The sequence below is a fragment of the Stomoxys calcitrans genome, chromosome 3, assembly GCF_963082655.1.
Source record: "Stomoxys calcitrans chromosome 3, idStoCalc2.1, whole genome shotgun sequence".
Taxonomy (NCBI): Eukaryota; Metazoa; Arthropoda; class Insecta; order Diptera; family Muscidae; genus Stomoxys; species Stomoxys calcitrans.
This window is the reverse complement of record NC_081554.1, coordinates 185826534-185854373: the sequence shown is the minus strand read 5'-3', so window position 1 is coordinate 185854373 and position 27840 is coordinate 185826534. Positions and strand designations below refer to the sequence as shown.

Here is a 27840-nt window from a genome sequence, read left to right as displayed (position 1 = left end):
CAGGAGAGTAGGAGCAGCCTATACTCTCTTTTGCTATTTATTTGAATTAAACAGCTGTTCGATGCTGCAAATTTCTGCTGGAAAAAAGTCTCCAGTAGAAATTTGCAAGCTCTCAATTACCAAACGCTCAAAATGTGCTCGCTCTCACGCACTCTCTTGCTCTCTTCTGCTAGCAAATAAAGTGTACGAACGACTTCCTGTAACATTTTGTGCAAATTTGCACACATTTTTGAGTACGCGAACACACTTTTTGTGTGGACACTGCTTTTAACATACAAGGACGTCATACTATCTCCTATAGGTAGAGGTCAATCGAATTATCATTTCATATGATACACCCTGTAGTTGATAACAGTAAAAACAAAATAATAACAGCTGTTTATTATGACATAAATACGTTTTGTCGTTTGGAAAATTTTATTAAAAATAATTACGAGCTGTGAACCAAAGCATTATAACAAAAATCTATAAGAAAACTAAAGATTAGGTGCTTTGCATATTAGCAATGTTTTCGAAATGGTGTATAGCCGGCAAACTGACATCACATATCCAACAATTACGACAGATGCATATCAAAAGGGCTGAGCTCTATAAGGTAAATTAAATGCTTACTATGTTTGTATACTACTCATTAGCTATGTTTGTTTCCATCCATAGAAATGTTGTCGTATTTTGGGTGTTGAGGACACAGCAGATCAAAACACCGTACGCCGTGCCTATATTGAATTGGTGAAAAAAGTTCACCCCGATTCAGGGCTTCCCGATGCTTCACATGAAAGATTTCAGGAGGTGGATGAGGCTTTTAAACTGCTGCAAGAAAAATTTGCCAAGAATCGTCGAGGCATCTATGAGGATGATGAAGAGGAAGTACCTGACATACGCCATACTGCACCGCAACATCGTCAATATCTCAGTTTCGATGGTTTGGGTGTGGGAAATCCCTTTCAACGCCAAAAGCAGTACCAACAAATCAAAGCCATGAAGGCCCAGGAGCGTGTACTCAAACATCGTATAGACAAATCCCAAGCCGATGAAAAGACCGTCATGAAAAAGGGCACTTTCTTCAAGAAGCATGCCATTAAAACAAAATATGGATTTGACCGTTTGGTGGAGGATTACATACAGGAGGCCATGTCTCGTGGAGATTTCAACAATTTAAGTTGTGCTGGCAAACCCTTGACACAGGCTCAAACCCAAAATCCCTATTTGGATTTTACCACACACAAGCTAAATAAAATTCTTATAGACAATGGATTCACCCCCGAATGGATAATGTTGCAAAGGGATATAAGAGAAGCTTTAGATCAACTGAAGGGTCATATTAAAAAGGAAAGGGTATTCTATGGCAAATATCCCCTGAATGAAAGTGAAGCACACCAATGGCAGGAATTCCTGAAAAACTATACTGAAGATGAGAAACAAATCAATAAAAATATAGACAAATATAATCTTATAGTGCCCATATTCGATCATCAATTCTTTCGTGTGAATTTGGAAAAGATAGCTGAAAAGATACTTCAAGATCCCTCGCTGGAATGTAATCGCAAGAGGCCTCAATCTAATCAACAAAACAATACTTCCAGCAGCCAAGGCAAATCGGACATATTTTCCTTTATGGGCTCATGGTTTTAAAACGAAGAAGAATTGTGATACTCAAACACAAGTTGTGATATTTACTTAATTAGTTCAATATTAAATATTTAACTTTATTTTCATACAAAAATAATTGTCTTGACTTAAACTATTGTAAATTAACATATGTATCTTTTGTTTGTCCTTTAAGTAGGGCCTTAGACGAAAACTGTTTTCCCTTCCTTGTTTAGATATGCCAAACCTGTGGCCACCATACGCAATGCCTTGGGGAAGGCATAGTATTCGGCATAATGTATACGATTAGTTAGTGTTTCCTCAGTATCGCCAGCCAAAATGGGCACAGAAGCCTGTACTACAATGGCACCGGTATCAACACCCTAAAAGAAAATTGTTTAAGTAAAAACGAAATAAAAAGAAAAACAGTTTTGGTGGAAATACCTCGTCAACATAATGAACTGTGCAGCCGGACTCTTGATCTCCAGCTTCTATGGCTTTCCTTTGAACATGCAAACCCGGATGTTTGGGCAGCAGCGAGGGATGTATATTCAATAGCTTGCCCCTCCATTGCTTGACAAATGGATCACTCAGGACCCGCATAAAACCAGCCAAACACACTATATCCACATTCATTTGCAGCAAATGTTTGGTCATTTCAGCATCAAAATCTTCTCTGGTATGGAAATCTTTGTGGTTTACTACAATGCAGGGTATTTCTGCCTCCCTGGCACGTTCAATACCTTTGACTCCGGGTTTATTGGATATAACCAAAACAATGTCGGAATGCAAACCTTGTGATGAATCCCGGGTGGCTTCTATAAGGGCTTGCAAATTGGTGCCGGAACCAGATATCAAAACTGCTACACGCTTTCTGGGTTCATATATAACCTTTTTGGTTCTATCAAGGCATTTTTCAAAATTATCTACTATAACTTGCGGCGACTTGGGAGTATCCCTTTGCTTAACAACACCCACTTTGGTAGCCCTTTCTGTGTACTGTACAAGTTCCATGACTTTACGCTCATTTTTGGGATCCACCACTAGGATCATGCCCAAACCACAGTTATATGTTCTTTGCATTTCTTCGGGTCTAACATTACCCTCCTTGGCCAACCAGGCAAACACTGGAGGAATATTAAAGTTCTGGGCATTGAGTTGAACGGCCAAATCTTTGCGTAAAACGCGGGGAATATTTTCTGTTAGACCGCCGCCGGTGATGTGGGCCATGGCCTTTACCAAACCCTGTTGTATGAGTGTCATTAAGGCTTTAACATAAATTCTGGTGGGCCTAAGGAACTCTTCGCCAAATGTCAAATTGCTGAAAGGCGTATGATCTTCAAAGCCCACACCAGCCATTTTCATAACAGCATGCACTAAGCTGAAGCCATTGCTATGTACTCCAGACGATGGCAAGCCAATGAGAACATCGCCTGGTTGAATTTGATCGGTATAGGGTAAAATGCGTTCATACTCGGCTATGCCTGTTGAGAAGCCAGCCAAATCATAGACCTTGGGTTTGTAGAGCAGAGGCACCTCGGCAATGTGGGATTCTAGGAGTATATAAATTTGAATTTAGGGAATTTTTAAATGCATGTTTCTTTCAAACCTACCCACTAAACTGGCTCCAGCTTGACGAGAACCCTCCATGACACCATCTACAATTTCCTCAGCCATCTCCTCATCCAATTGTCCACAGGCATAATAGCTGGCAAAGGTAAAAGGTTCTGCACCATTACATAATATATCATTGACACACATGGCCACCAAATCAATGCCCACTGTAGAATTGCGTCCCGTTTGTTGTGCTATCTTTATCTTGGTGCCCACACCATCAGTGCCCATAATCAATATGGGATCCTTAAAAGTTCTGGGTACCTCGGTCATGCGGCGACCATTTTGTGCAACATACGACTCATCTCTGGCTTCTGCGGAAACTATCAAGGAAGCCTGCAGCTCATGATGATTAGGCTCGTAGAGAACCCCTTCGCCCATGGCACCAAATCTGGTTTTATGTTTTCCCAAAGCTTCCACAAAATTCTTGACATCTACTTGAGACTTTTGGGGATGATTGGCCAGACGACGCTTTACCACACCCAATACTTTAGCTCCCTTAACACTCTTCCAGCTGGTGCAGGTTTTTGAGACGACCATAACCAAGCCAATGCCACAATTTAAATTTTGCAGAAGGGTATCGGGGGAGAGTTTCAATTTACCAGCCAACCAGCCATAGAGCTCAGGAACTTGAAGATCTCCAAAGTCCAAAGCGGTCTCATACTTGGAGGGCAAAAGCCGAGCTACACCCGGCACCAAACCCGAGGTGATATGGGCCACAGCTTTGACTTCCTTGGAGCGCAGCATTTGTAAAACATCCAGAACATAGACCCGAGAGGGAGTGGCCAAGTTTTCACCTTTGGAAGAAGTTTTTAAAAACTTTTTTAAACAAATCTTTTCTAGTCCCAGCACTTACCCAAAGTCTTTTGAGTATCTCCAAACTCGGACTTCCGTAGCATGTCAACGCCATGATTCTTAAAACTGGTTAGCAGAGCATTGAAACCACCACAATGCAGGCCCGAGGAGGGCAAGGAAACCAAAAGATCTCCTTCCTCATAGAGATCATAGCGGGGCAATTCCAAACCCTTTTCCACTATGCCTACACAATAGCCAGCAATGTCATATTTGCCCACCTCATATACAGAAGGCATTTCAGCGGTTTCACCACCTATGCAAAGAGAAAAAACGACCCAATATCTCAAATATGTGGCTTTGCCTCGAACTCTAGCAGGTCAAACTTACCTACTAAGGCACATTTGGCATCCCTGCAACCTTCCGATATGCCCTTGACAATTTGAGCAGCCAAAGGCACTTGGAGCTTGCCACAGGCTATATAATCCAAAAATGCCACCGGTTCAGCACCAGATTCCAAGAGATCGTTGGCACACATGGCAAATAAGTCATAGCCCAAATTCTCATAGGTGCCCAGAGTAAGGGCCAATTGAATTTTTGAGCCCACACCATTGGTGGCCTCACAGACAACAGGATTTTGATAACTCAACTAAAAGAATTAAAACATTAGAAAATGAAAAGCAATGGCAGATGATGAGGGGGGGGATGAGGATGGTCTATGAGTGGATATAATGTAAAACACACCTCATTCAAACGAAATAGTCCACCGAAACCACCTAAGCCACCAATAACACCTGGCCTTTGAGTGCCTCGGGACAAAGGCTTAATGCGTTGCACCAGATCATCGCCAGCGTCTATGTCAACACCACTATCCTTATAGGACAACGAAGGCAGAGAATAACCCCTTTGGCTAAATAACACAAAAGAAAACCGAGGCTTTAGCAAAAATTCAATTTTATTCAGTTCTTAGCATATCCAATAATTACTGTTTGAAAGCCTTTTCGGCTATATCGGTGCGATATTGAGCTCCAGCTCCAGCAAATGTTATATTCTGACATATTTTGGTAGAATGTTGAGCTGCTTGCTTCAGATTTTTACGCAAAGTAACAGCGATAAGAACACGACCGCCATTGGTAACAAATTCGCCTGAGGCATTGACTCCCACACCGCTGTGGAAAACAATCTGATCGCCAGTGTTGGTGGGAATACCTGGAAAAAGCAACAAAAAATGCGTTAAACTACAATTTTTAACAGCATAGTCTCCTCTCAATGGTCCTGGCAAGGTGATTAAAGGTTACCTAATAAGCAGTTGCGAAATGTTATCTTTTTTTGGATACAAGTTTTAAAGAGTAAAAAGAAATAAAAAGAAAAAATTTAATCCATATCTCTCAACGACATAATACCCAATTGAGGAGAAAGAAGGTAAAGGCAGAATGGGAGATCTCATTAGTGAAATTTTCCTCCAGTCTTCTCCAGAAATTTTACAGAATTATTATCCTTTATTAGAAGCTAGCTTTTAGAGCAAAAAGAAGTAAAAAGAAAAACTCAACTCAATTTCGGCTCCATATGGCCCACACAAACCGAAATGAGGAGAATGGCAAAAAGGGCTCTCAACTGTGATAGCTATCTGCAGTCAGTCATAAAAGGCCGGTAGATTAGTATAGAAGATAATGTGTCTTCAGAGAATCCTAAAGACAAAAAATATTTTTTTTGCAATTAATGCTAAACTTACCCTTTATAACGCAGCCTTTGGTCGAGGTTTCTGGATAGCCAGCACTGGCCATGACCACTCCCACTGCATGTAGTCCCGTTTTCCATTTCAAAGAAACATTCTTCAATTGATTACTGCAACAAGCAGCCATCACTTCATACAAATCCGAATCCAACATGGGCAATATGACCTGAGTCTCGGGATCACCAAAACGGCAATTGAATTCTAAGACCCTGGGACCCTGAGGTGTCAACATCATGCCAGCATATAGCACACCTTTGTAATCAATACCTTCGGCACGTAAACCATCAACGGCTTTTTGCAGTACATCCCGCTTTACCATTTCCAAATCTTGTTCCGATATTAAGGGACAAGGACAATAAGCTCCCATGCCTCCCGTATTGGGTCCCTGATCTTTTTCCTTTAATCTCTTGTGATCCTGGGCAGGTAACATAGGCTGTACACAATGATTATCCACAAAGGCCAATACTGATACTTCTTCACCTGTTAGTAACTCTTCAACCACCAAAGTCTCTCCTGCAGAGCCATACTTTTTATCACCTAAAATTTCATCCACAGCTTGACAGGCTGTTTGTATATTGGGTGCTACCACAACACCTTTGCCAGCGGCCAAACCAGCAGCCTTAACCACTAAAGCTTTGTAAGGAGCTCTACAAAGAAAGAACATCAAAATAATCAATTATGCGAAAGATTTTCCCGTTCCTTTACTTACTTCTTGATAAATTCCTTTGCCTTGTCACAATCAGTAAAGGATTCATATCTTGCAGTTGGTATATTGTGTCTCAACATAAAATCCTTTGCCCATTTCTTATCGGCCTCAATTTGAGCACCCTTTAGACCGGGGCCAAAGCAAGCAATACCGGCACTTTGCAGCACATCTCCCAAACCCATGGCCAAGGGATCTTCGGGACCCACTATAACCAAGTCGATTTTGTTATCCTTGCACCATTTGGCGATGGCCTGAAAAAGAAAATGATGAAACATCAGCAAAATATTTCTATATGAAAGATGGTCCCCTTAGACCCTCATAATACCTTCTATTTTTAGTAAAAAGTAATAAAAAGAAAAAATGTCCCTCATTCAAAGAAGTACAAACAAGGTTAGGTTAGGTTTAAGTGGCAGTCTGCCATCAGACTTAGACGTTTTCGTCCATTGGGATACCACAGGAACAGAAGAAGGAATATGCCTTCTAGTTCCTACCGTTGAACCATTCAGATCGCTTTAAAAAGCCCAATAACCTGCGAATATTCACATCCGCTAAATCAGACAGGTTCTCAAAGAAAAAAGAACCTAAAGTGGAACTCCTGCTGACTGATAGTGCGGGACACACACACAGAAGGTTTTCTATAGTCTCTTCTTCATCGATGTCCTCACAGCTTCTACAAAAGTAGTTGCAGGCAACTTTCATGCTGACATGTTTTCCGATTAGACAGTGCCCTTTTTTGGCGGACACAATGACTGAGATTGTTTTAGCAAACGACAGCAATGGACCTCTTCAAGTTTAGATTAGGCCACATAGTTTTGGAATTTTATGTTCAGAAATACGTTCTCCAGAGGTTTAATGGCTGCCTGGCTTTCTGAGAAGATATTTATGCCAATTTCTTAAATAAGAAAACAAAAACAAAAATATAAATTTGCTTTTGCTTTTTTGTTCTAACGGTACTTTTGTCTCATAAGAAGAAATTATGACAACCAAAAAGTCTGCGTTCACTTTGTTTACTTTGAAAGTACCGTTACTTTTTATGATGCTTGTCCTTATTTTAGATCAGTTTCAGTTCATTATCATAATAAGTAATAGTTACACGTGTTTTTTGAAAAAAAAAAATAATAAATTTGGAATCATGGAAACTAAAGGAAAGGAAATATGCATATCTGAAAGAAAAATAATTATTAAATTGTGGAAAGAAGGACAAAGCTTTAGAAATACTGGTAGAACAGTTGGAAGAACGCATTTTTCTGTCCAGCGCGTTATTAATAATACAAAGAAACCGGCATTATAACTTCAAAGCCTCGGCCTGGGCGTCCAAAATAATTATCCGTTAGAGAAGAGCGCAAAGTGATTATCATGGCAAGCAACAACCCTCGTATAACATAAACCAAAATTGTTGAAAATATTAAAAAAATTTAAAAAAAAGCATATGTGCCGAAAATGACAGAAAAATATTACATATAGCTGGATTTCATGGAAGAGTTGCTCGAAGAAAGCCGTATATTTCAGTCATAAACAGACAAAAGCGGGTTGCATTCGTTAATACTTTCACCTGAATTCTGGAAACAAATTATTTTCTACGACGAGAGCAGATTCTGTATTTTCGGTATTAAAGGCCGGCAAATAGTGTGGCGCAAGTCCGGGACTGAGCTAGAAAAACAAAATTTAGTTGGAACGGTGAAGCACGGTGGTGGTGGAATTATGGTGCGGGGGTGTATGGCTGCTAGTGGAGTGGGTCAATTAGAATTTATTGAGTCCAAAATGTATAAATGGGGTTATTTCAATATTTTGAAAAAAAAAAATTGTTAGGCTTTGGCTTCTATTGGGTTGCCTAAAAAGTAATTGCGGATTTTTTAAAAGAAAGTAAATGCATTTTTAATAAAACTTGGAATGAACTTTAATCAAATATATAATTGCCATCTTGTTCGATAACCTTTTGCCATCTTCCTGGCAAATTTAGTATTCCACGCTCATAGAACTTCTGGCCTTTATCTGCAAAAAACTGAACCAAGTGCGATTTTATAGCCTCATCATTGCCGAAAGTTTTACCATTTAAGGAGTTCTGCAAAGATCGAAATAAATGGTAGTCTGATGGTGCAAGGTCAGGGCTATATGGTGGATGCATCAAAAGTTCCCAGCCAAGCTCACTCAGTTTTTGGCGAGTGACCAAAGATGTGTGCAGTCTAGCGTTGTCCTGGTGGCACCTGATTGACCAATTCTGGTCGCTTCTGATGGCTGTATTCAATTTGTCCAATTGTTGACAGTAAACATCCGAATTAATCGTTTGGTTCCTTGGAAGCAGCTCAAAATATACCACACCCTTCTAATCCCATCAAACAGACAGCATAACCTTCTTTTGGTGGATATCAGCCTTTGAAGTGGTTTGAGCTGGTTCACCATGCTTGGACCATGATCGTTTTCGACTAACGTTGTTGCAAACAATCCATTTTTCATCTCCAGTTATGATTCGTTTTAAAAACGGATCGAATTCATTGCGTTTAAGGTGCATATCACAAGCGTTGATTCGGTTTGTTAAATGAATTTTTTTCAATACATGTGGTACCCATATTAAAATTGACGCCAAACAAAAAAATGTAAACAAAATTTCGCGCACTTTTTTTCTAAAGCAAGCTAAAAGTAACAGCTGATAACTGACAGAAGAAAGAATGCAATTACAGAGTCACAAGCCGTTGAAAAAATTTGTCAACGCCGACTATATTACTACTAAAGGGTGATTTTTTTGAGGTTAGGATTTTCATGCATTAGTATTTGACAGATCACGTGGGATTTCAGACATGGTGTCAAAGAGAAAGATGCTCAGTATGCTTTGACATTTCATCATGAATAGACTTACTAACGAGCAACGCTTGCAAATCATTGAATTTTATTACCAAAATCAGTGTTCGGTTCGAAATGTGTTCATTCACCGTAACGTTGCGTCCAACAGCATCTTTGAAAAAATACGGTCCAATGATTCCACCAGCGTACAAACCACACCAAACAGTGCATTTTTCGGGATGCATGGGCAGTTCTTGAACGGCTTCTGGTTGCTCTTCACTCCAAATGCGGCAATTTTGCTTATTTACGTAGCCATTCAACCAGAAATGAGCCTCATCGCTGAACAAAATTTGTCAAAATTTGAACACATTTCGAACCGAACACTGATTTTGGTAATAAAATTCAATGATTTGCAAGCGTTGCTCGTTAGTAAGTCTATTCATGATGAAATGTCAAAGCATACTGAGCATCTTTCTCTTTGACACCATGTCTGAAATCCCACGTGATCTATCAAATACTAATGCATGAAAATCCTAACCTCAAAAAAATCACCCTTTATATTACCGACAATTACTTTTTGGGCAACCCAATATATAACAATTCAAAGCAGCTTAAAACACCACCCCAATCACCAGGTCTTAACCCCATTGAGCATCTTTGGGATCTATTGGAGAAAAAAATCGTCACCACGTTATAATCAGCAAGGAGATGTTACGAAGTGTCATGCAGGCACAATGGGCGAAAATAATATATGAGGAAACAGAGAAGTTGGTAAATTCCATGCCAAATAGACTAAATGCAGTCTTAAAACAACCTGGCTATCCTACCAAATATTAGGAATTTCTTAATATGTTTTTATTTTGTGTTTAAATAACTCTTTTGTTTATTTTCAATTACTGCACGCAGACTTTGTGGTGCTTATGTTTAATTGTCATCATATTTAAATCGCTCTAGAGTGAAAGTGCTTAACCAAACTTAGAATTTTGTTTTTGTTTTTTTAAGTTTGGAATATGAAGAAAATATATATGTATATAAAGTTTGTCAGGTGAACGCAGACTTTATGGGCTATGTGCATATGTATAAACCTGTTGATTAAATTTGACACATTATAATATGTAGAAAAACATTTATTTCACAATTTATATGTCACAGCATCCGTAAAAGATGTTCAAAATTACTTTCTGACCAATTTGGTAACATGGGCGAAACGGTAAATTGTTATTGAATTCACAACTTTTTGAGAATTATGAATGTACAAAGAATGTTAGCATGGGAATTACCAAAAACAGGAAAATAAATCAGAATAAATTTTATGATATTTTGTCATTTAGTTATTCACGGGTAATTCTGTTGTATTTTGTGGCGATTGATGAACTAAGAAATATGAAATCATCAAAACAAACACCATAACTGTCTAAAATCTATTCTAAATAGGTTATTAGCCATTTTTAAACAACTTTTAGTTCAATATTATAGTTCAACTCTCCTCAAATTGCTTTCTTTTTATACCCACCACCGAAGGATGGCGGTATATTCATTTTGTCATTCCGTTTGCAACACATTGAAATATCCATTTCCGACCCCATAAAGTGTGTATATATTATTGATCAGCTTAAAAATCTAAGACGATCTAGCCATGTCCCTCCGTCTGTCTGTTGAAATCACGCTACAGTCTTTAAAAATAGAGATATTGAGCTGAAACGTTGCATAGATTCTTTTTTTTTTGTCCATAAGCAGGTTAAGTTCGAAGATGGGCTATATCGGACTATATCTTGATATAGCCCCCATATAGATCGATCCGCCGATCTAAGGTCTTAGGCCCATAAAAGCTAAATTTATTATACGATCTTGCTGAAATTTGGGACAGTGAGTTGTGTTGGGCCCTTCAACATCCTTCTTCAATTTGGTCCAAATCGGTCCAGATTTGGATATAGCTGCCATATAGACCAATCTCTCAATTTGAGGTTTTGGGCCCATAAAAGGCGCATTTATTTTCCGATGTCGCCGAAATTTGAGACAGTGAGTTAAGTTAAGACCCTCGATATATTTTTCTGCAATATGGCACAGATCGGTCCAGATTTGGATATACCTGCCATATAGACCGATCTCTCGATTTAAAGTTTCGGGCCCATAAAAGGCGCATTTATTGTCCGATGTCGCCGAAATTTGGGACAGTGAGTTGTGTTAGGCCCTTCAACAACTTTCTTCAATTTGGTCCAAATCGGTCCAGATTTGGATATAGCTGCCATATAGACCAATCTCTCGATTTGAGGTTTTGGGCCCATAAAAGGCGCATTTATTGTCCGATGTCGCCGAAATTTGGGACAGTGAGGTAGGTCAAGCCCCTCGTCATTCTTCTTCAATTTGGCTCAGATAGGTCCAGATTTGGATAGAGCTGCCATATAGACCGATCTCTCGATTTAAAGTTTTGGACCCATAAAAGGCGCATTTATTGTCCGATGTCGCCGAACTTTGGGACAGTGAGTTGTGTTAGGCCCTTCAACATCATTCTTCAATTTCAGATTTGAATATAGCTGCCATATAGACCGATCTGTCGATTTAAGGTTTTGGGCCCATAAAAGGGGCATTTATTGTCCGATGTCGCCGAAATTTGGGACAGTGAGTTTGACCGAACTCGACATTCTTCTTCAATTTGGCTCAGATAGGTCCAGATTTGGATAGAGCTGCCATATAGACCGATCTCTCGGTTTAAGGTTTTGGGGACATAAAAGGTGCATTTACTGTTCGATTTCGCCGCAATTTGGGACAGTGAGCTGTGTTAGGCTCTTCGACATTTTTTTGAAATTTGACCTAAATCGGTCCATATTTGGATATATCTGCCATATAGACCGATATCTCGATTTTAAGACTTGGCCCCTAAATACGCATTTATAATCCGATTTCACTGAAATTTGAGACAGTGACTTATGTTAGGCTTTTCGACATCCGTGTCATATAGGGTTCAGATCGGTTTATTTTTAGATATAGCTACTTAAAAGACCAATATTTTTTTATACACAATTAAACAATGACTTGTACTTATAAGTATTTGGTCCAAATCGGAACATATTTCACCGGATTTTGACGAAAGGTAGTTTACATATATACCCGAGGGGTATCCAAAGTTCGGCCCGGCCGAACTTAATGCCTTTTTACTTGTTTAGCTTCATAAGTTTTGTCCGCTGTGCTACCTACATATTATTAATAGGGCATATATCATTAGCTAGAAGATCAATGGACTACATTTTGTTATGCTTAATAGTTTGGGAAAATAGAGAAATAAATTTTCCTAGAAACTTCCGCAAAATAGTAAAAATAGCTAATAAATCACATCAGCTACTACCAACAATAAAATCATATTAAGCAGATTATATTGTTAAATGTTAATAAATTATAAAGCGTTATAGCCCGCTCCCAAAACATTTAACATATCAATCACAACGAAGATAAATGAAACATATAAGCGTAACTTAATGCGATACATCATCGCGATAAATGCCAAACGAAAAGATTTTTGTTTAATACCCTACTTAACATAAAATTTGCTTGTCTTGGAGCATGGTTTTGGTTAGGGTAAACAAAATCGCATGGAAATGTCTCAGTCAACAAGTTCGTGGTATTGAAATAGAGTGACAATATTCTGCCTAGATATTGACCTAAATTATAACAAGCAGATTTATTGATCGTTCAATTGCTAGTGTTAAGTTCTCTCCAAAAAAAAACTCAAGGTTACTTTAAATATTAGGAGTGTGGGCACACTAAATCTTATTGCAATGTTTCAATCTTGAGCACTCAGCACTTTAGAGCGCGCAGTAGGCGGCATGAAGGCACACCCTAATATACGCCACGACACGAACATGAAGGGCTAGAAGACAGACACATATAATAAGTGTGTTCGTGTACACAAACATTTGTACAAATTTGCACAAAATTTGCCAGCCAACTTTATTTGCCAGCAGAAGAGAAGGAGAAAGTGCGTGAGAGCGAACAAAACTTTGAGAGTTTGGTAATTGAGAGCTTGCAGATTCTACTGGAGGTCATCCTTAACCACTCCGACATTGAATGGTTGACCGAAACTTGCTTGTCTTCTACGGCGATTTTTGTTTCTTTGGTCTTACGCAATGCATTTTGATTTTATGACGGCAATTTCTTGGTATGTTTCAGTGCGTCTTCTTTCGCCAATTTATGCATCTCAATGGCAATTTTCAATTCCTTGGGATCGCCTTCCAAATTATTTTTTGCCGCTGCAGCAGCAGTACTCTGTTTTCGCTTCTCATCTACCTCAGCTTCCAAATCTCTCAACTGTTTTACCAAAGAGCGATTTTTCTCTTTAGCTTGCTCTTCCTTCGCTTGTAAATCTCGTTCGAAGTTTTGGCGTATCGCTTGCATATTGACTTCGAGACAAAAGCCAACATCATCTACCAATTTTTCGTTTTTGCCTCTCAGGTCGACTAATTGCGACCCCAGGGCACGTTTACCCATCTCCAATTCATGAATATTTTTGCTGGTTATGCTTTGGGTGCGAGTATAGATCAAATGTCCGAGATCATTTTGTAGCGTCTTGCGTTTGTTCTCCATACCGTCAACTAACTAACATATAAGTGAGTTGACCTTGGCTTCTTATTCACGGGCTTTACGTTCGGCAGCATCACGTTCTTGGGCAAATTGCTTCGAAATGCCATTCTGCTCGGCTAAACTCTCATCAAAGATCTTTTCTTTCTTTTCCAATTCGGGTTTCTTCAAATTGACGCTCCTGTTTAGCTCTTGCCATATTTTTCTTTTGTGACTTCTGCCATCGTCTTCTGACTGTCCCTATTATACTTATCCAAACTATTCTCAGTTTGGATACGTCTTCGCGACCCAAAGCTTGTCACCTCATGATTTCCGTCTTCTGTCTTAGCCGTCTGACCGTCTGAATTCTCCCTCTATTCAACTTAGTAAGTCCTAATTTCCTAGGAAATGACATACCATTTAAGCCATAATATTCTCCCCCTTCGTTTCTATTCAACGAAGGAAGTTTTATGTTCTTTGGAAAATATATTCCATTTAACTCGAAATGCTCATCGTGAATTTTTGGCACAAGTATTTGATTATTTAATGGTCTTTTGCACTCTATGCACAAAAATCATATGGTCATATGACAATCTTTCCATACGACAGAGTGCCTCTAAAAAATCGCTCTTCGAGTCCGTGAAGGATTCTCTCCTGACTGACCATTACAAATTGCAAATTTTGTCCATGAACATTCCACCAAGGAACAGGGACAAACTTCTCACATACCAATGAGTGCAGTCCGATTCAAGTTTAAGCTCAATGATAAGGGGCCTCCTTTTTATAGCCGAGTCCGAACGGCGTACCACAGTGCAACACCTCTTTGGAGAGAAGTTTTATATGGCATAGTACCTCACAAATGTTGCCAGTATTAGGAGGGGAAAACCACCGCCAAAAATTTTTTTGATGGTCTCGCCAGGATTTGAACCCCGGCGTTCAGCGTTATAGGCGGACATGCTAACCTCTGCGCTAAAGTATTGGCATTGACCATTGCAATGACAATACTTAAACGTCTTAAAGGCATAAAGTACCGGTCTTAGCATGGTTTGTGGGGATGTGATGAAGTTACTTATTGTGACATTACCCTTTTATGTCGAAGAAAAGACAGGAATATGGCTTTGAATGAATTCTCTTCAGTTAGTGTTAGTGCATTGGTTAGTGCTCTCATCATTCTGGACTACCGCTGCAAAGGATTTTACTTAAGAATTTTAAGAATACGACGTAGTGCCTCTAAAAATTTCCTCTTCGAGTGCGTGAAGAATTCTCTCCTGACTGACCATTGCAAATTGCAAATTTTGCCCATGAACATTCCACTAAGGATCAGGGGCAAACTTCTAAGGAACAGGGGCAAACATATCGCTGGAGGCCACCGTAGCGCAGAGGTTAGCATGTCCGCCTCTGACGCTGAACGGCTGGGTTCAAATCCTGGCGAGAACATTAGAAAAAAAATGTTCAGCGGTGGTTATGCCCTTACTAACGCTGGCTACATTTGTAAAAACTTCTCTCCAAAGAGGTATCGCACTGCGTCAAGCCGTTAGGAGTCGACTATAAAGATCCCTTATCATTGAGCTTATACTTGAATCGGACAGCATTCATTGATATATGAGAAGTTTGCCGCGGTTCCTTATTGGAATGTTTATGGTCAAATTTGCATATCACTGAAAACCTTGATCGATTATTCTTTACAAACCTTTGTTAGAATCTTTTACTCCTAAAAAAGTCGCTAGAGGTTGCGATACAAAATGCAGGGTTCATAATATTCGTATCTGCCATTTAAGTTTGTTTAATTTCTCTTAGCCATTTACAAGCACATATCTGATCAATCATATAAATCATTTATTCATTATCTACTATCTCTGTCAAGGCTTCATGCAGTCACCGAATATATTAAGAAATTGGATCTAAAGTTGATATTTCCCAAAAAAAAAACATAAGTAAAAAGAAATAAAAAGAAAAAAATAAAACCTGAGGTACTTTACACAAAGATTAGCAGTAGCTAGCAAAACTTGGTGATCTTGTTGACAGCCAACAACATAAAAATATGGCTATAGAAGAATTAATCACTCTCTATTACTAGGTCTTGATAACCATGTTGTTTTATTTAAAAAAGAAATCAGTGTTGGAGCGTTGACCAAAAATCCATTATGAGACAGAAAAAGCCTCATAAAACATATTTTAAAAACGAAAGTGAGACAATAAAAACAGAAACTAGACTCTTCTCTGAAACTACTATGGAACATACAATTTTAGTTCTTTATGAACTGGCCTATGGCCATAAATAACAAAGATGGTATCGTTAAATCAATTTAATTGCCATAAAAATTAAAGAAATAGCTTGAAAAATTCAAATGGCGTTAACTGCACTGACAAAACAATGCCACATAAGGTCTTCATAGTAAATTCTGTATTTCCATTTACATGCTAATCTATCTTTGATTAGGGTATAAAAATTCCATATATGTATTATATAACACTCCATTGGATGCTTCTGTAGCTGTCCGGTATCTTGTTTCATTGCATTGCCAATAGTTCAGTCCATATTTGCCATAAAAGAATTTTGAAGACATACATAATAATCTTCGATTTTATACCCTTTCGCGCCATTTGTCATTTTTTTAAATGGTCAAATGGCGTATTTGTAGACATATTTACTTACCTGCATAGTTATTGGTCGAAATGTTAAATGTTAACCACATTGATATCGATGCCAAAATAAAAATTGAAACATAATGATTTAAAAAAAACAACAAAAGGCGTAATGAAATGATCTAATGAGTTGCTATATACACTAAAAAAATATTTTTTTGAAAACAAAAAAAGGTCTTTACTTCTCTGCGAAGAAAAAATTACGAGAAAATTTTAAGAGAACTTTTTTTTTAAAAATTTCGTTTTTTTTAAATATAAAGTTTATTTACAGAAATATACGGAAAATTGCCAACAAGTTGGAACTTCATATATTTTTTTTCTTTAGAAATATTGTTGGTGAAGTTAAACAAGTAAGAACTAATTAAGTTCGACCGGGTCGAACTTTGGATACCCACCAACACGGATATTATGATTGTGAAAATATATTATAATAAAAATTTCACAACAGAGCGCCACCTACATGTCAAATTTCAAATAATTATACAAAAACCTAATACAAAAAATCCTAATATAAAACAAGTAAGGACGGGCTAAAGTCGGGCGAAGCCGAACTTTTGATACCCTACACCACATTGGATATGCATGTATGTGAAAATATATTATAATATAAAAATTCACGATAGAGCGCCACCTTTATGTGAAATTTCAAATTATAATATAGAAAACCTAATACAAAAAATCCTAATACAAAAGTAATAACAACAAAATGCAAATATGGAAAAATTCTAATATAAAAAAAAAAATTCAAACATAAATACGACGAAAAATGAAATTGTTATACAAATCAAAATAAAAAAACAACTCGTAAAAGAAATATGGATGTCGAATTTAATTCGTCACTCAAAATAAAAATAGTCACACTGTGGCCAATTGGGAAATAGTGGGCTGAAACCGTTTATAGGAAATATAATATGGACCACGCTCTTTCCGAATCTATTCAATTTGGAGTCCTAAGTATTAGAGAAACCAAGATATTGTCCATTTTTGGCAAATTTTGGTCATTTATATATATTATGCCTCATTTTGCAAAGATAATGGCCCGCTGTGGCCAACTGGGAAATAGTGGGCTGAAACCGTTTACAGGAAATATAATATGGACCACGCTCTTTCCGAATCTATTCAATTTGGAGTCCTAAGTATTAAAGAAACCAAGATATTGGCCATTTTTGGCAAATTTTGGTCATTTATATATATTATGCCTCATTTTGCAGAGATAATTGCCCGCTGTGGCTAACCAGGAAATAGTGGGCTGAAACCATTTACAGGAAATATAATATGGACCACGCTCTTTCCGAATCTGTTTAATTTGGAGCCCTAAGCATTAAAGAAACCATGATATTGGCCATTTTTGGCAAATTCTGGTCATTTATATATTATGCCCCATTTTGCAGAGATAATGGCCCACTGTAGCCAACTTGGAAATAGTGGGCTGAAACCGTTTACAGGAAATATAATATGGAGCACGCTCTTTCCGAATCTATTCATTGTGGAGCCCTAAGTATTAAAGAAACCAAGATATTGGCCATTTTTGGCAAAATTTGGTCATTTATATATATTATGCCTCATTTTGCAGAGATAATGGCCCACTGTGGCCAACTGGGAAATAGTGGGCTGAAACCGTTTACAGGAAATATAATATGGACCACGCTATTTCCGAATCTATTCAATTTGGAGCCCTAAGTAATAAAGAAATCAAGATAATGGCGATTTTTTGCGAATTTGGTAACATTTCCTTATGATACCCCATTTTTCAGAGCAAATAGTCGATTGTTGCCAACTGGGAAATAACCCTAGGTATTAAAGAAATCAAGATATTGGCGAAATTTGGTAATTTTTCTCTATGATGCCTCATTTTTCTCTGAGGCCACATTCCCACTGTGCCCAACTGGGAAAAAGTGGTCTAAAACCGTTTACAGAAAAAATATTACGGACTTCCCTATTTCCGCATCTATCCAATTTGGAACACTAGGTATTAAAGAAATCAAAATGTTGGTGATGTTTAGTAAAATTTGGCAATTTTTCTTTATAATGCCCCATTTTTCATAGTAAATCGCCGACTGTGGCCAACTGGGAAATAGTGGGCTAAAACTATGTACAAGAAATATAATATTAATCAAGCTCTCTCCGAATTTATTCAATTTGGAAACCCAAGTACAAAAAAAACCAAGATTGCAAATTTTGCCCATGAACATTCCACTAAGGGACAGGAGCAAACTTCTCACATATCAATGAGTGCAGTCCAATTCAAGTTAAGCTCAATGATAAGGAGCCTCTATTTTATAGCCGAGTCCGAACGGTGGTCTACAGTGCGACACCTCTTTGCAGAGAAGTTTTACATGGCCTATTACCTCACAAATGTTGGCAGCATTAAGAAGAGAAAACCACCGCTGATGGTCTCGCCAGGTTTCGAAATCAGGCGTTCAGCGTCATAGACGGACATGCTAACCTCTGCGCTACGGTGCCTCCAAGATATTAGCGATTTTCAGTGAAATTTGGTCACTTTTCCTTACAATGTCCCATTTTTAAGAGTAAATGGCCTACTGTGGCCATCTGGGAAAAAGTGGGCTAAAACTGTTAGACAGAGGCCACCGTAGCGCAGATTATTAACTTGTCCGCCTAGGTTCGAATCCTGGCGAGACCATCAGAAAAAAATTTTCAGTGGTGGTTTTCCCCTCCAAAGAGATGTCGCACTGCGGCGCGCCGGTTGTACGTACCGGATTGACCCGATGGATTCCTTCATCGGCAAGGGCCGATGCTGCAACAACAACAACCGATCTGCACAAAATTTGTCACGGACAGCTATGTTACTGTTTGCGACATTTCATCAAATTCGGTTCAAATTTGGATGTAGCACCCATACATAATTATCGCCGGATTTGCACTTATATGGCCGTAGTAACAACCATTTTCAAACAATCTGTTTGAAAGTCGGTTCGGATTTAGATATAGCACTCATATACATATATATTTATATATTGCCTGAATTTATAATTGTAGAGTAGGTGTAGAGTATTATATAGTCGGCTCCGCCCGACTTTTGCCTTTCCTTACTGGTTTTTATTATTTTTTTACAAGTTTTTCTTTCAGTGTATCTTTCTCACATTCCATTCCAGACAATTTTTATTCTAAGACGAATGGACTAATGAGATTAAACCTCAACACACCAGCATAATCTAATCAATCCATCTATCTAACTATCCATTCATTCAACCATCCATCCATCTAAGCGGCCATTTGTGGGATCTTCCAAAGCATTTAACATTGACATTGAAATGCTGAGAACAAAACCACACCTCGTCATCGCTCCCATTTTAGAAATTTTTGAAGTGCGGGTGATAGTCCCACAATTGGGGAAGAAGAACGGCAGACGGACGGACGGACGAACGGATGACGATGGCGATGATGATGATGTGCCAGCATGCCACCACCATCATTGTTTGTGTTGGAGCATGACTAGCAGCCCCATATTGGGTAGATGTTTATTACCGTTATGGACACGATAACTCTCATAAAAAGCGTTTTATATGCAAATTCATTTCAGTAACACACACATATTCCAGCAAACATACATAAAGTTAGAACCAAGTTAGCAAATTGCCGAAAAAAAGTTTTTAGCAAAAATTATCATCAACAAGTTTTAAATGAATTGTACTTTTTTGAAATGCTACGAAAAATAAAAATAAATAAATTGTACTAGAAATGAGCCAGAAGACCTCCTACCCGAAAAAATGCGGCGTTTATTTATGGCGAAAATCCGAAAAAAAACCAAAACAATGTTTACGAGTGTGTGCTGGAGAGCAGTGTGGATGGATGTGGCCAAAAGTCATCGTCGTCTGTTCGACCACTCCATTCATCCATCCATTCATGGATGCTATGATGGTTGCTCCCCATTTAGTAGCTTCAGTTTCTTTATAAAAACCTTAAATTTTCAAAATTTGCATTACAGTTTAAGTGTGGATACGGAACTGAAAACAGCAAGCGAATAAATTAACAAAAACAAAACTTATAAAACGAAAAATTCAATTCTCAAAAAAATGAAAGCTTTAGTAAGTCAGTGATTACAAATGAAATGACAATTATAAGAAGAACAAAAAAAATATTAAAATTAATAATGCCATAAAATTTGTTATTGTGTCTTCTCTCCACTCTTAAAAATAAAGTGCCTGATTTTAGTGTCAACCTTGGTGGCATTGACCTACGGTTATTCGGCCATGCCTCGCTATTATGAAGACATGATTGCAGCCAACAATAAAGAAGTCTTCAAAAGGCAAGCTCATCCCCGTCAATATTCTCAAAGTTCATCGTCAGCCTATGGCTCGGGGGAAAAAGATGCCCAAATCTTGCGCAGTGATTCTCATATGTCGGATGATGGCAGTTATTACTACGAATTTGAGACCTCCAATGGCATAAAGCAGGCCGAACAGGGAGCTTCCGATGGTTCGGTGCAAGGCTCTAGCTCTTACATATCTCCCGAGGGCATTGAGATTAAGACCACTTATGTAGCCGATGAAACTGGTTATCATCCCGTTGGTGATCATATTCCCAAGATTCCCGACTACATTTTACGTTCCCTGGAGTATATACGCAATCATCCCTATAAGGAGAAGGATTACTATACGGGCGAAGTGAAAGAGGCCACATTTAATACGATTCGTAGAGTAGCAGCTCCACGTCATCAGCAGCAATATAATGTTTTCTAGATTTATTAGAAGATTGGTTATAACCCTTCCCCACCACATTCCATATCATGTACATATGTATATACATAGTGAAGATTGTATAAGTATATAATTTATTGTTAAAAACACCACTACTCCAAAAAAAAAGAGCGAAAAAATTTATATAACGAAAAATAAAATAAAATATTCAGTATATTTTGTGCCCAAAAATCAATACAAAATTTGAATTTCAAAAACAAAATTTAACGAGTAAAAAGGCTAGTCCGAACTTTGGATATCTACCACCTGGGGTATATATGCAAACCCCATTTTGTCACAATGAATATTGGATAACTTAAGCATCCAAATTCGACACGGACATTGAGTGGTCTAATATATATGTCAATATATAATTTTGTAGAACAAAATATTGGTCTTTTTGGCAGATATATCGAATTATAAACCGATTTGAACCATAACAAGGTCGGATATCGCGAGGCTCAGATATCGCGAGGCTCAAATTTCAGCGAAATCGGGTAATAGATAAAGCTTTTACGGGCTTCAGTCCCCTTATCGGCAGATCGTTCTATATGGCAGCCATATCCAAATATAGTCCGATCTGAACCATATTAAGGTTGGGTGTCAGGAGGCTAAAAATAACTCACTGCTTCAAATTTTAGCGAAATCGGTTAAAAAATAAAGCTTTTATGGGCTTCAGACCCTTTTTCGGGAGATCGGTCTATATGGCAGCTATATCTATATATAACCCGATCTACACCATATTTGGGTCGGATGTTGGGAGGCTTAAAACTGCGCACTATTCAAAATTTCAGCGAAATCGGATAAAAACTAAAGCTTTTATGGTCTTCAGACCCTTTATCGGGTGATCGGCCTATATGGAAGCTATATCTAAATATGGACCGATCTAATCCATATTTGGTTCGGTTGTTGGGAGGCTTAAAACTGCGCACTATTCCAAATTTCAGCGAAATCGGATAAAAGCTAAAGCTTTTATGACCTTCAGACACTTTATCGGGAGATCGGTATATTTGGTAACTATACCTAAATATAGTCCGACCTGAACCATATTTGGGTCAGTTGTTGGGAAGCCTTAAACTACTCATTTCAGCAAAATCGGATGAAAAATAAAGTTTTTAGGGCATTAGACCCTTTATCGGAAAATCGGTCTATATAGCAGATATATCCAGATATGGTCCGATTTAGCCCGTTCAAGAACTTAACCAGCGTGCATCAAAAAGACGATGGTATAGATATTGAGCAGTCAGTTGCTCTTGATGTTCTGGGCATGAAGATACTATGTGATGTCCGTTAGTCAAAACACGTATTCGAAGTGTCGAAAGAAGCATTCAAGTATTTGGGCTTTCTTAAGCGTAGCAAGAAATATTTCACCTCTTCTGATCTTCTCAATATATATACTACCTACATCAAGCCTAGATTGGAATATAACTCTCATATATGGGCAGGAGATACAAAATCATCCAATCATGGAGCTACTTGACCGGGTTCAACGGAGAGCGATGGTGTTAATTGTGGACAGTAGAGTACCCAACTATATTGCTTCTCCTGGACATCGTTGAAATATGGGTGGCGTTGTATTGCTCTATCGTTTTTTTCATGGCGTGTGTTCCAGGGATATTCGTCTTCTTGTCCCTGACGTTAGGATGTTCACCAGGATTACAAGACTTGAGAGGAACTCACCGAATCATGCATTACCGAGAAAATTCATTTTTTGTAGATTCATTCGTATGTAGATTCGACTTTCAGCTAATGTCTTTCCCACCGACATTGACGTTCAGAAATTTAAGACGAATATCAATAAACACTACTCCCTCTTTTTCTCTTTCCCCCCTCCAACCCTTAACTTTCCTAATTGCCAACGCAATGCACTGCATATATAGGGGACATCACCTGAGTGTTGATTACGTGAAAAAAAATCAATGACCATCATGTACCCACGGCGATCGGTCGTATAGACCGGAACGAGGTTGCTCGCGTATGAGAGTTTAATGAGGATCGCCACCTCCACATGCAAATGTGGCTACAACAACAACTGAGGTCCTGTCATATCTGCTGCCGGGGTTCGAGAGTGACGTAACAGTTGATCACAGCTTGCGTAAAATGGTTCCTAAGATACCTTGCTCCAAGTGTTCCAGCCACAAATTTCGCTTATGTCCGTAGACTACCCTGTTTATTTCCAGATTCAGCTCACTGATTCTGGTGTAAGTGGGGTCCGTACAATGAATCCCATCACGCTCATCTGCGAGCACCGATGTCTGCGACGGGAAATGGGGACTCTCTTGCGATAATCAACCCGTATAAACCGAGTGGCTGCTGCGTTAATGAACTCTCTGAATTTTCTCTCGACAATAAGCATATTTGAGGTGGTTGTCAGCCCACTGAAGCGGTGATTGGTGCACTCTCTGAACCCGACCCAATCTGATTGATAAACGTTTAGCGCTCGGAGGTTATGAAGTCGGTTGGCCGGTCGATGGTAAGTTTTATGGGGAGGTGGTCTGATCCCAAAGAAATGAGGGCTTGCCAGGATACGTCAGGAAAGCAGGCGATGCAATGGAAAAGTCTGGCGTGCTGCTGCACCTCCTCATGTATTTATCGGCTGTATGTATGTATTTATAGACAAACTTCAACAACATATCAATTTGTAGTCATAAATCAATCAAACTCCCTTAGTGGGATATACATCGATAGGACGGTAGTTATCTGAAGTTGGAACGGACGCTCCCCCTTATTCTAATTTTAAAAAACCCCACATCTTGGAGATGATTGGGGCGAATAAAAGGAAATTTTATTTGCACGGTAATAAGAACCACCCTAAATTTGGGGTAGGATATCAGGGGAGGACCGCCCCAACCAAAAAACCAGCCAAAGGGTTGTAAAGACCTATCAAGACAATATGGGAATCAATTGCAAGATAATTGAGTGTAGAAACTAAATCTGATATCCTTTTTTGGGGACAAGTATTCCCACACCCAAAATAATACCGTAAAAAATGGGGCTCAAATCAAAGGTATTCGAGAGTAGATCACGATTCTGATATCTATTTTCAGGTTCAAGTGGCTAAATCACCGCCAAAATAGCACCAAATCGGACATATTTACCGACCATGCCAAAATGGGAAGAAAACATATTTTCAGTTGATTTTTTATTGAAAAAAAAAACTTTTAATTAAAATTTCAATAAAATCAAATGTCGAAAACAATTTTTAAGAAAAAAATTATATTTTAAAAAATAAGATTAAACAAATTTTGAAAAAATATATGAAATTTTTATAAAACTCTAATTTTTACCAAATTTTAAATTTTTTATTTATAAACTTTTTTCATGCTGCCCAAATTTTGTTGATAAAATTTCTCATATTTTTTAATGGAAAAGAAATTTTATAAAAATTTTATTGTATTGTTAATTTGTTAAGAAATTTAGTTTCCACATATTTTTTTATAGAATTATAGTATTTTTTTTAAATTTTTATCAAGTTTTGTATTGTCAAAATTTAAGCTTTAAAAAAAATTTTCGATATTGTTTATTTATAGATTTTTTCTCGAAATTAAAAAAAAAAATGTCCGTTAAAAATTTATTGATAAAATTGTTGTCGAAAAAATTCAAGTGAAAATTAAATTCATTTGTTTTACCTCTTTTTAACGATATTTGTGCGAATGTACTGTATACAAAAATTTATATCTACTACCCTAATATTTGTTTCGATGTGTTTAATGCAACATGGACCTAGTACGTCCAAGCCTTTGTATTTCTGTGCTGGAAGCTCCAATGCTGCTTGGTTGCCTATTTGCCTATCTTCCAAAGTACCTTAAAAAACACAATATCAGAATCCTAACAATGACAATCCCAATACAACATAAATTTTTACTTAATGTCAAGAATTTTATTTTGTTACTTGCTATAATTTAATTACTAAAAATCTTTCAATGTTAACGGTATAAAATATGTGCATTTTAATATTTAAATCTCTTCACAATTAAACGATTTTAGCATGACCTTCATTGATATCTTAAGGAGCAACAAAAAAAAAACTAAAAAAAAACCCGAATATCCGATGCTAAACATCCGAAGCTCTATTTTGTTTATTTTCTCATATAGTTCTCCCCTTAGCAGCCATGCGTTAAGCTCACTTAACTTTTTGAGTGAGTTATAAGAACAAAACTCAAACAAATAAAACCGGTTACCGGCTTCTCTTGTAGATAAAAAAAGAGAGAAAAAACAAAAACAATGCATGTATATAGTCAAGCAAGATATTATACCCCGCTCCCTGCCATAAGTGAAGAACATAAAACTTATGATCAACAATTGATAACCAAAACGAAGTTTAGAAAATGTTTGAAGCGCAATTAAATAAAAAAAAATTCTTACCTTAAAATCCTTGGCATCTACACCTTCAAGATTTTGACAAATATCCAGGCTATCAATACCAAAACTACCAGGCAGGGCATAGATCTTGGCAACCAAGGGACTCTGGGATAATTTCCAACAAATGGCATGTTCACGGCCACCGCTACCAATAACCAAAACTTGTTTACCCCCGACAGGCATAATGTACACTAATATGACTTGGTCCTTTTTGAAGATTCCAAAGAATTTTTGTTTTTACAAAATAAATCACACACTTTTTGTAAATTCTTTAACAGATTTGCTTTCTTTTATTTATTTCAGCCCACGTGCTTATCTCTTTATAGAAATAACCCAAATCCAAATCCAGTCAATCAACAATTCACACACGTCACGTTTCTCGATCGTTCCCGTTCAATTTAATTTTTTTCTTCCTTCGAACTCAGTACAAATACAAAGGGACTGTAAGGAAAAATTCAAAAAAAAAAAAAGAACGAAAGGCAGACGATTGGCGCACGAAGAGTACCGTTTTGAGCAATGCTCAATATTCTACTAAATGTTATAATTTTCTAAGGGAGTCAGCAACCACCAGCAATAGCACCTTCATACCCACTGCATTTCAATAATGCACGTAGAGGGCTGGGGCTTAATCACATTCACTTACATGCATAAAAACAAGCCCACTCTGATCATCGACCCACTCGATCAGACAAATAAAAAAGTTAATCTCGTTAGAGCAATCTTGAATTAATCGTTGTTGTTGTTTTTGGGGTTGTCAAAGTCGGCTGTACTGATCAAAATAAAAAACAACAATTTATATTTGAGTATTACACTCAGAGCATAATTTAGTTTAAGTGCAGGGGACTATAAGGAAAAAAAATGATAAATTAAAATAATTTTTAGATAATTAATACAAAAATATTCATATATACATTTTAATTTATTTTATACATATTATTTTTTAATTTGAATTAAATTAATTTTATAAACCTAATTTATTTTGCACATGACTCCGATTTGAACAAGATACATTGTTGTTGTTGCAGCAGTTTTTTGTGTTCTATCTTTCGTTTGCTTGATTCTGTTGAGTATCAAGATCCAGGAACTCTGCGACTAAGATGGGATGCGTCCAGGGGGATCTGGGTCTGAGTCGAGTGGGTCTGCCTGGTCAGTTAAACAGGTGACGTGTATCCAAGATGTCAAAATCATGAAGGAATCCATCGGGTCAATCCGGTACGTACAACCGGCTGCCATGGGATTGACTCTACCTGGTAATAATGTCATGCGTGTATCGTCATTGAACTACTCTTATGACGAACATATATATAAGAGCTATATCTAATTCTCATTTGATTTCAATCAAACTTCTCAGATAATGTGGTACTCGTCGAGAAAAGCGTTGTGCAAAATTATGGCAAGGTTGGTCAAAAAATGCGCTTGCAGTGGCTCCAGAAGTGAAAATCGGGCGACATACGTATATGACAGCTATATATAAATCTGAACCGTTTTCTATGAAGTTCATCAATAATGTCGAGATTTAAAAGAAAATCCTTCCTAACAAATTTCAAGAGAATCGGTTAACAAATGACCATTTTATTGCATTATTACTGCAAATGGGACGAACATATGTATATATGGGAGCTATGTCTAAATCTGAACCGATTTCGAGCAAACTTTATAGACATTGTGGAAGTCGTCGAGGAAAGCGTTTGCAAGATTGGTCAATAAATGCGCTTGCAGTGGCTCTAGTAGTGAAAATAGGGCGATATATATCTACGAGGGCTATATCTAAATCTGAACCGATTTCCCTGTAAATCACCAGTAATGTCGAGAGTCAAGAGAAAATCCTTCCTAACAAATTTCAAGAGAGTTGATTAACAAATGACGATTTTGTTGCAGTATTACTGCAAATCGGACGTACGTATATATATGGGAGATATATCTAAATCTTAACCGATCTTTTTCCAATTTCAATAGGCTTGGTCTCTAGGCTGACAAACTTGTCCATACGAAATCTGCAGACGATGGGATGAAAATTGCAACCTGTTTGTATACAAATTAACATGGACAGACGAGCATAGCTAAATCGAATCAGAAAGTGATTTTGTGTCGATCGGTATACTATCAATAGGTCTATCTCTTTTCCTTTTGGTGTTATGATATATCTACCTAGTTATTATTAATTTATTTTTTTAACTAGGTACCTATTATATTTTTTAAATTTCTAACTGAAAATACACCACCTACTTGCAATCTTTTGCAGAGTGTATACTGACAGGGTTTGAATTGCTAACTTCAAAATGGAGGCAGCAAAGCAAAAATAACTCCATTGAAAAATGTTCAAGCAATTCAAACCCTGCTGAGCTCTTATAAAAGCGAAACATTTGTTTCCA

At 37.7% G+C, this 27840-nt stretch overlaps 3 protein-coding genes across 3 annotated transcripts; 2 read left to right on the top strand and 1 right to left on the bottom strand.

The window, feature by feature from the left end:
* Nucleotides 1-368: 368 nt before the first annotated feature.
* LOC106085953 (dnaJ homolog subfamily C member 28) lies at nucleotides 369-1726 on the top strand. Its single transcript, XM_013250439.2, has 2 exons — nucleotides 369-595; nucleotides 658-1726. The coding sequence occupies exons 1-2, from the start codon at nucleotides 506-508 to the stop codon at nucleotides 1630-1632; spliced, it is 1065 nt and encodes a 354-aa protein (XP_013105893.2). The 5' UTR covers nucleotides 369-505; the 3' UTR covers nucleotides 1633-1726.
* On the bottom strand, nucleotides 1673-26043 carry LOC106085952 (trifunctional purine biosynthetic protein adenosine-3). The gene is made up of 10 exons (XM_013250438.2): nucleotides 25472-26043; nucleotides 6438-6685; nucleotides 5726-6375; nucleotides 4980-5202; nucleotides 4738-4903; nucleotides 4384-4642; nucleotides 4058-4309; nucleotides 3201-3998; nucleotides 2032-3140; nucleotides 1673-1970 (listed from the first exon to the last, which is right to left on the bottom strand). Exons 1-10 carry the CDS (start codon nucleotides 25649-25651, stop codon nucleotides 1791-1793), a joined length of 4065 nt encoding a protein of 1354 aa, XP_013105892.2. The 5' UTR covers nucleotides 25652-26043; the 3' UTR covers nucleotides 1673-1790.
* LOC106085954 (pupal cuticle protein) lies at nucleotides 20141-21281 on the top strand. The gene is made up of 2 exons (XM_059364792.1): nucleotides 20141-20455; nucleotides 20570-21281. The coding sequence occupies exons 1-2, from the start codon at nucleotides 20444-20446 to the stop codon at nucleotides 21107-21109; spliced, it is 552 nt and encodes a 183-aa protein (XP_059220775.1). The 5' UTR covers nucleotides 20141-20443; the 3' UTR covers nucleotides 21110-21281.
* Nucleotides 26044-27840: the final 1797 nt, after the last annotated feature.

Bases quoted from the DNA above. Each gene is read 5' to 3' on its own strand.
- LOC106085953 (XM_013250439.2), top strand. From the start codon at position 506: ATGTTTTCGAAATGGTGTATAGCCGGCAAACTGACATCACATATCCAA. The intron at 596-657 runs GTAAATTAAATG...TTCCATCCATAG, and splicing joins AAAGGGCTGAGCTCTATAAG to AAATGTTGTCGTATTTTGGG.
- LOC106085952 (XM_013250438.2), bottom strand. From the start codon at position 25,651: ATGCCTGTCGGGGGTAAACAAGTTTTGGTTATTGGTAGCGGTGGCCGT. The intron at 3,141-3,200 runs GTAGGTTTGAAA...ATATACTCCTAG, and splicing joins AGCTGGAGCCAGTTTAGTGG to AATCCCACATTGCCGAGGTG. The intron at 1,971-2,031 runs GTATTTCCACCA...ATTTTCTTTTAG, and splicing joins CAGTTCATTATGTTGACGAG to GGTGTTGATACCGGTGCCAT.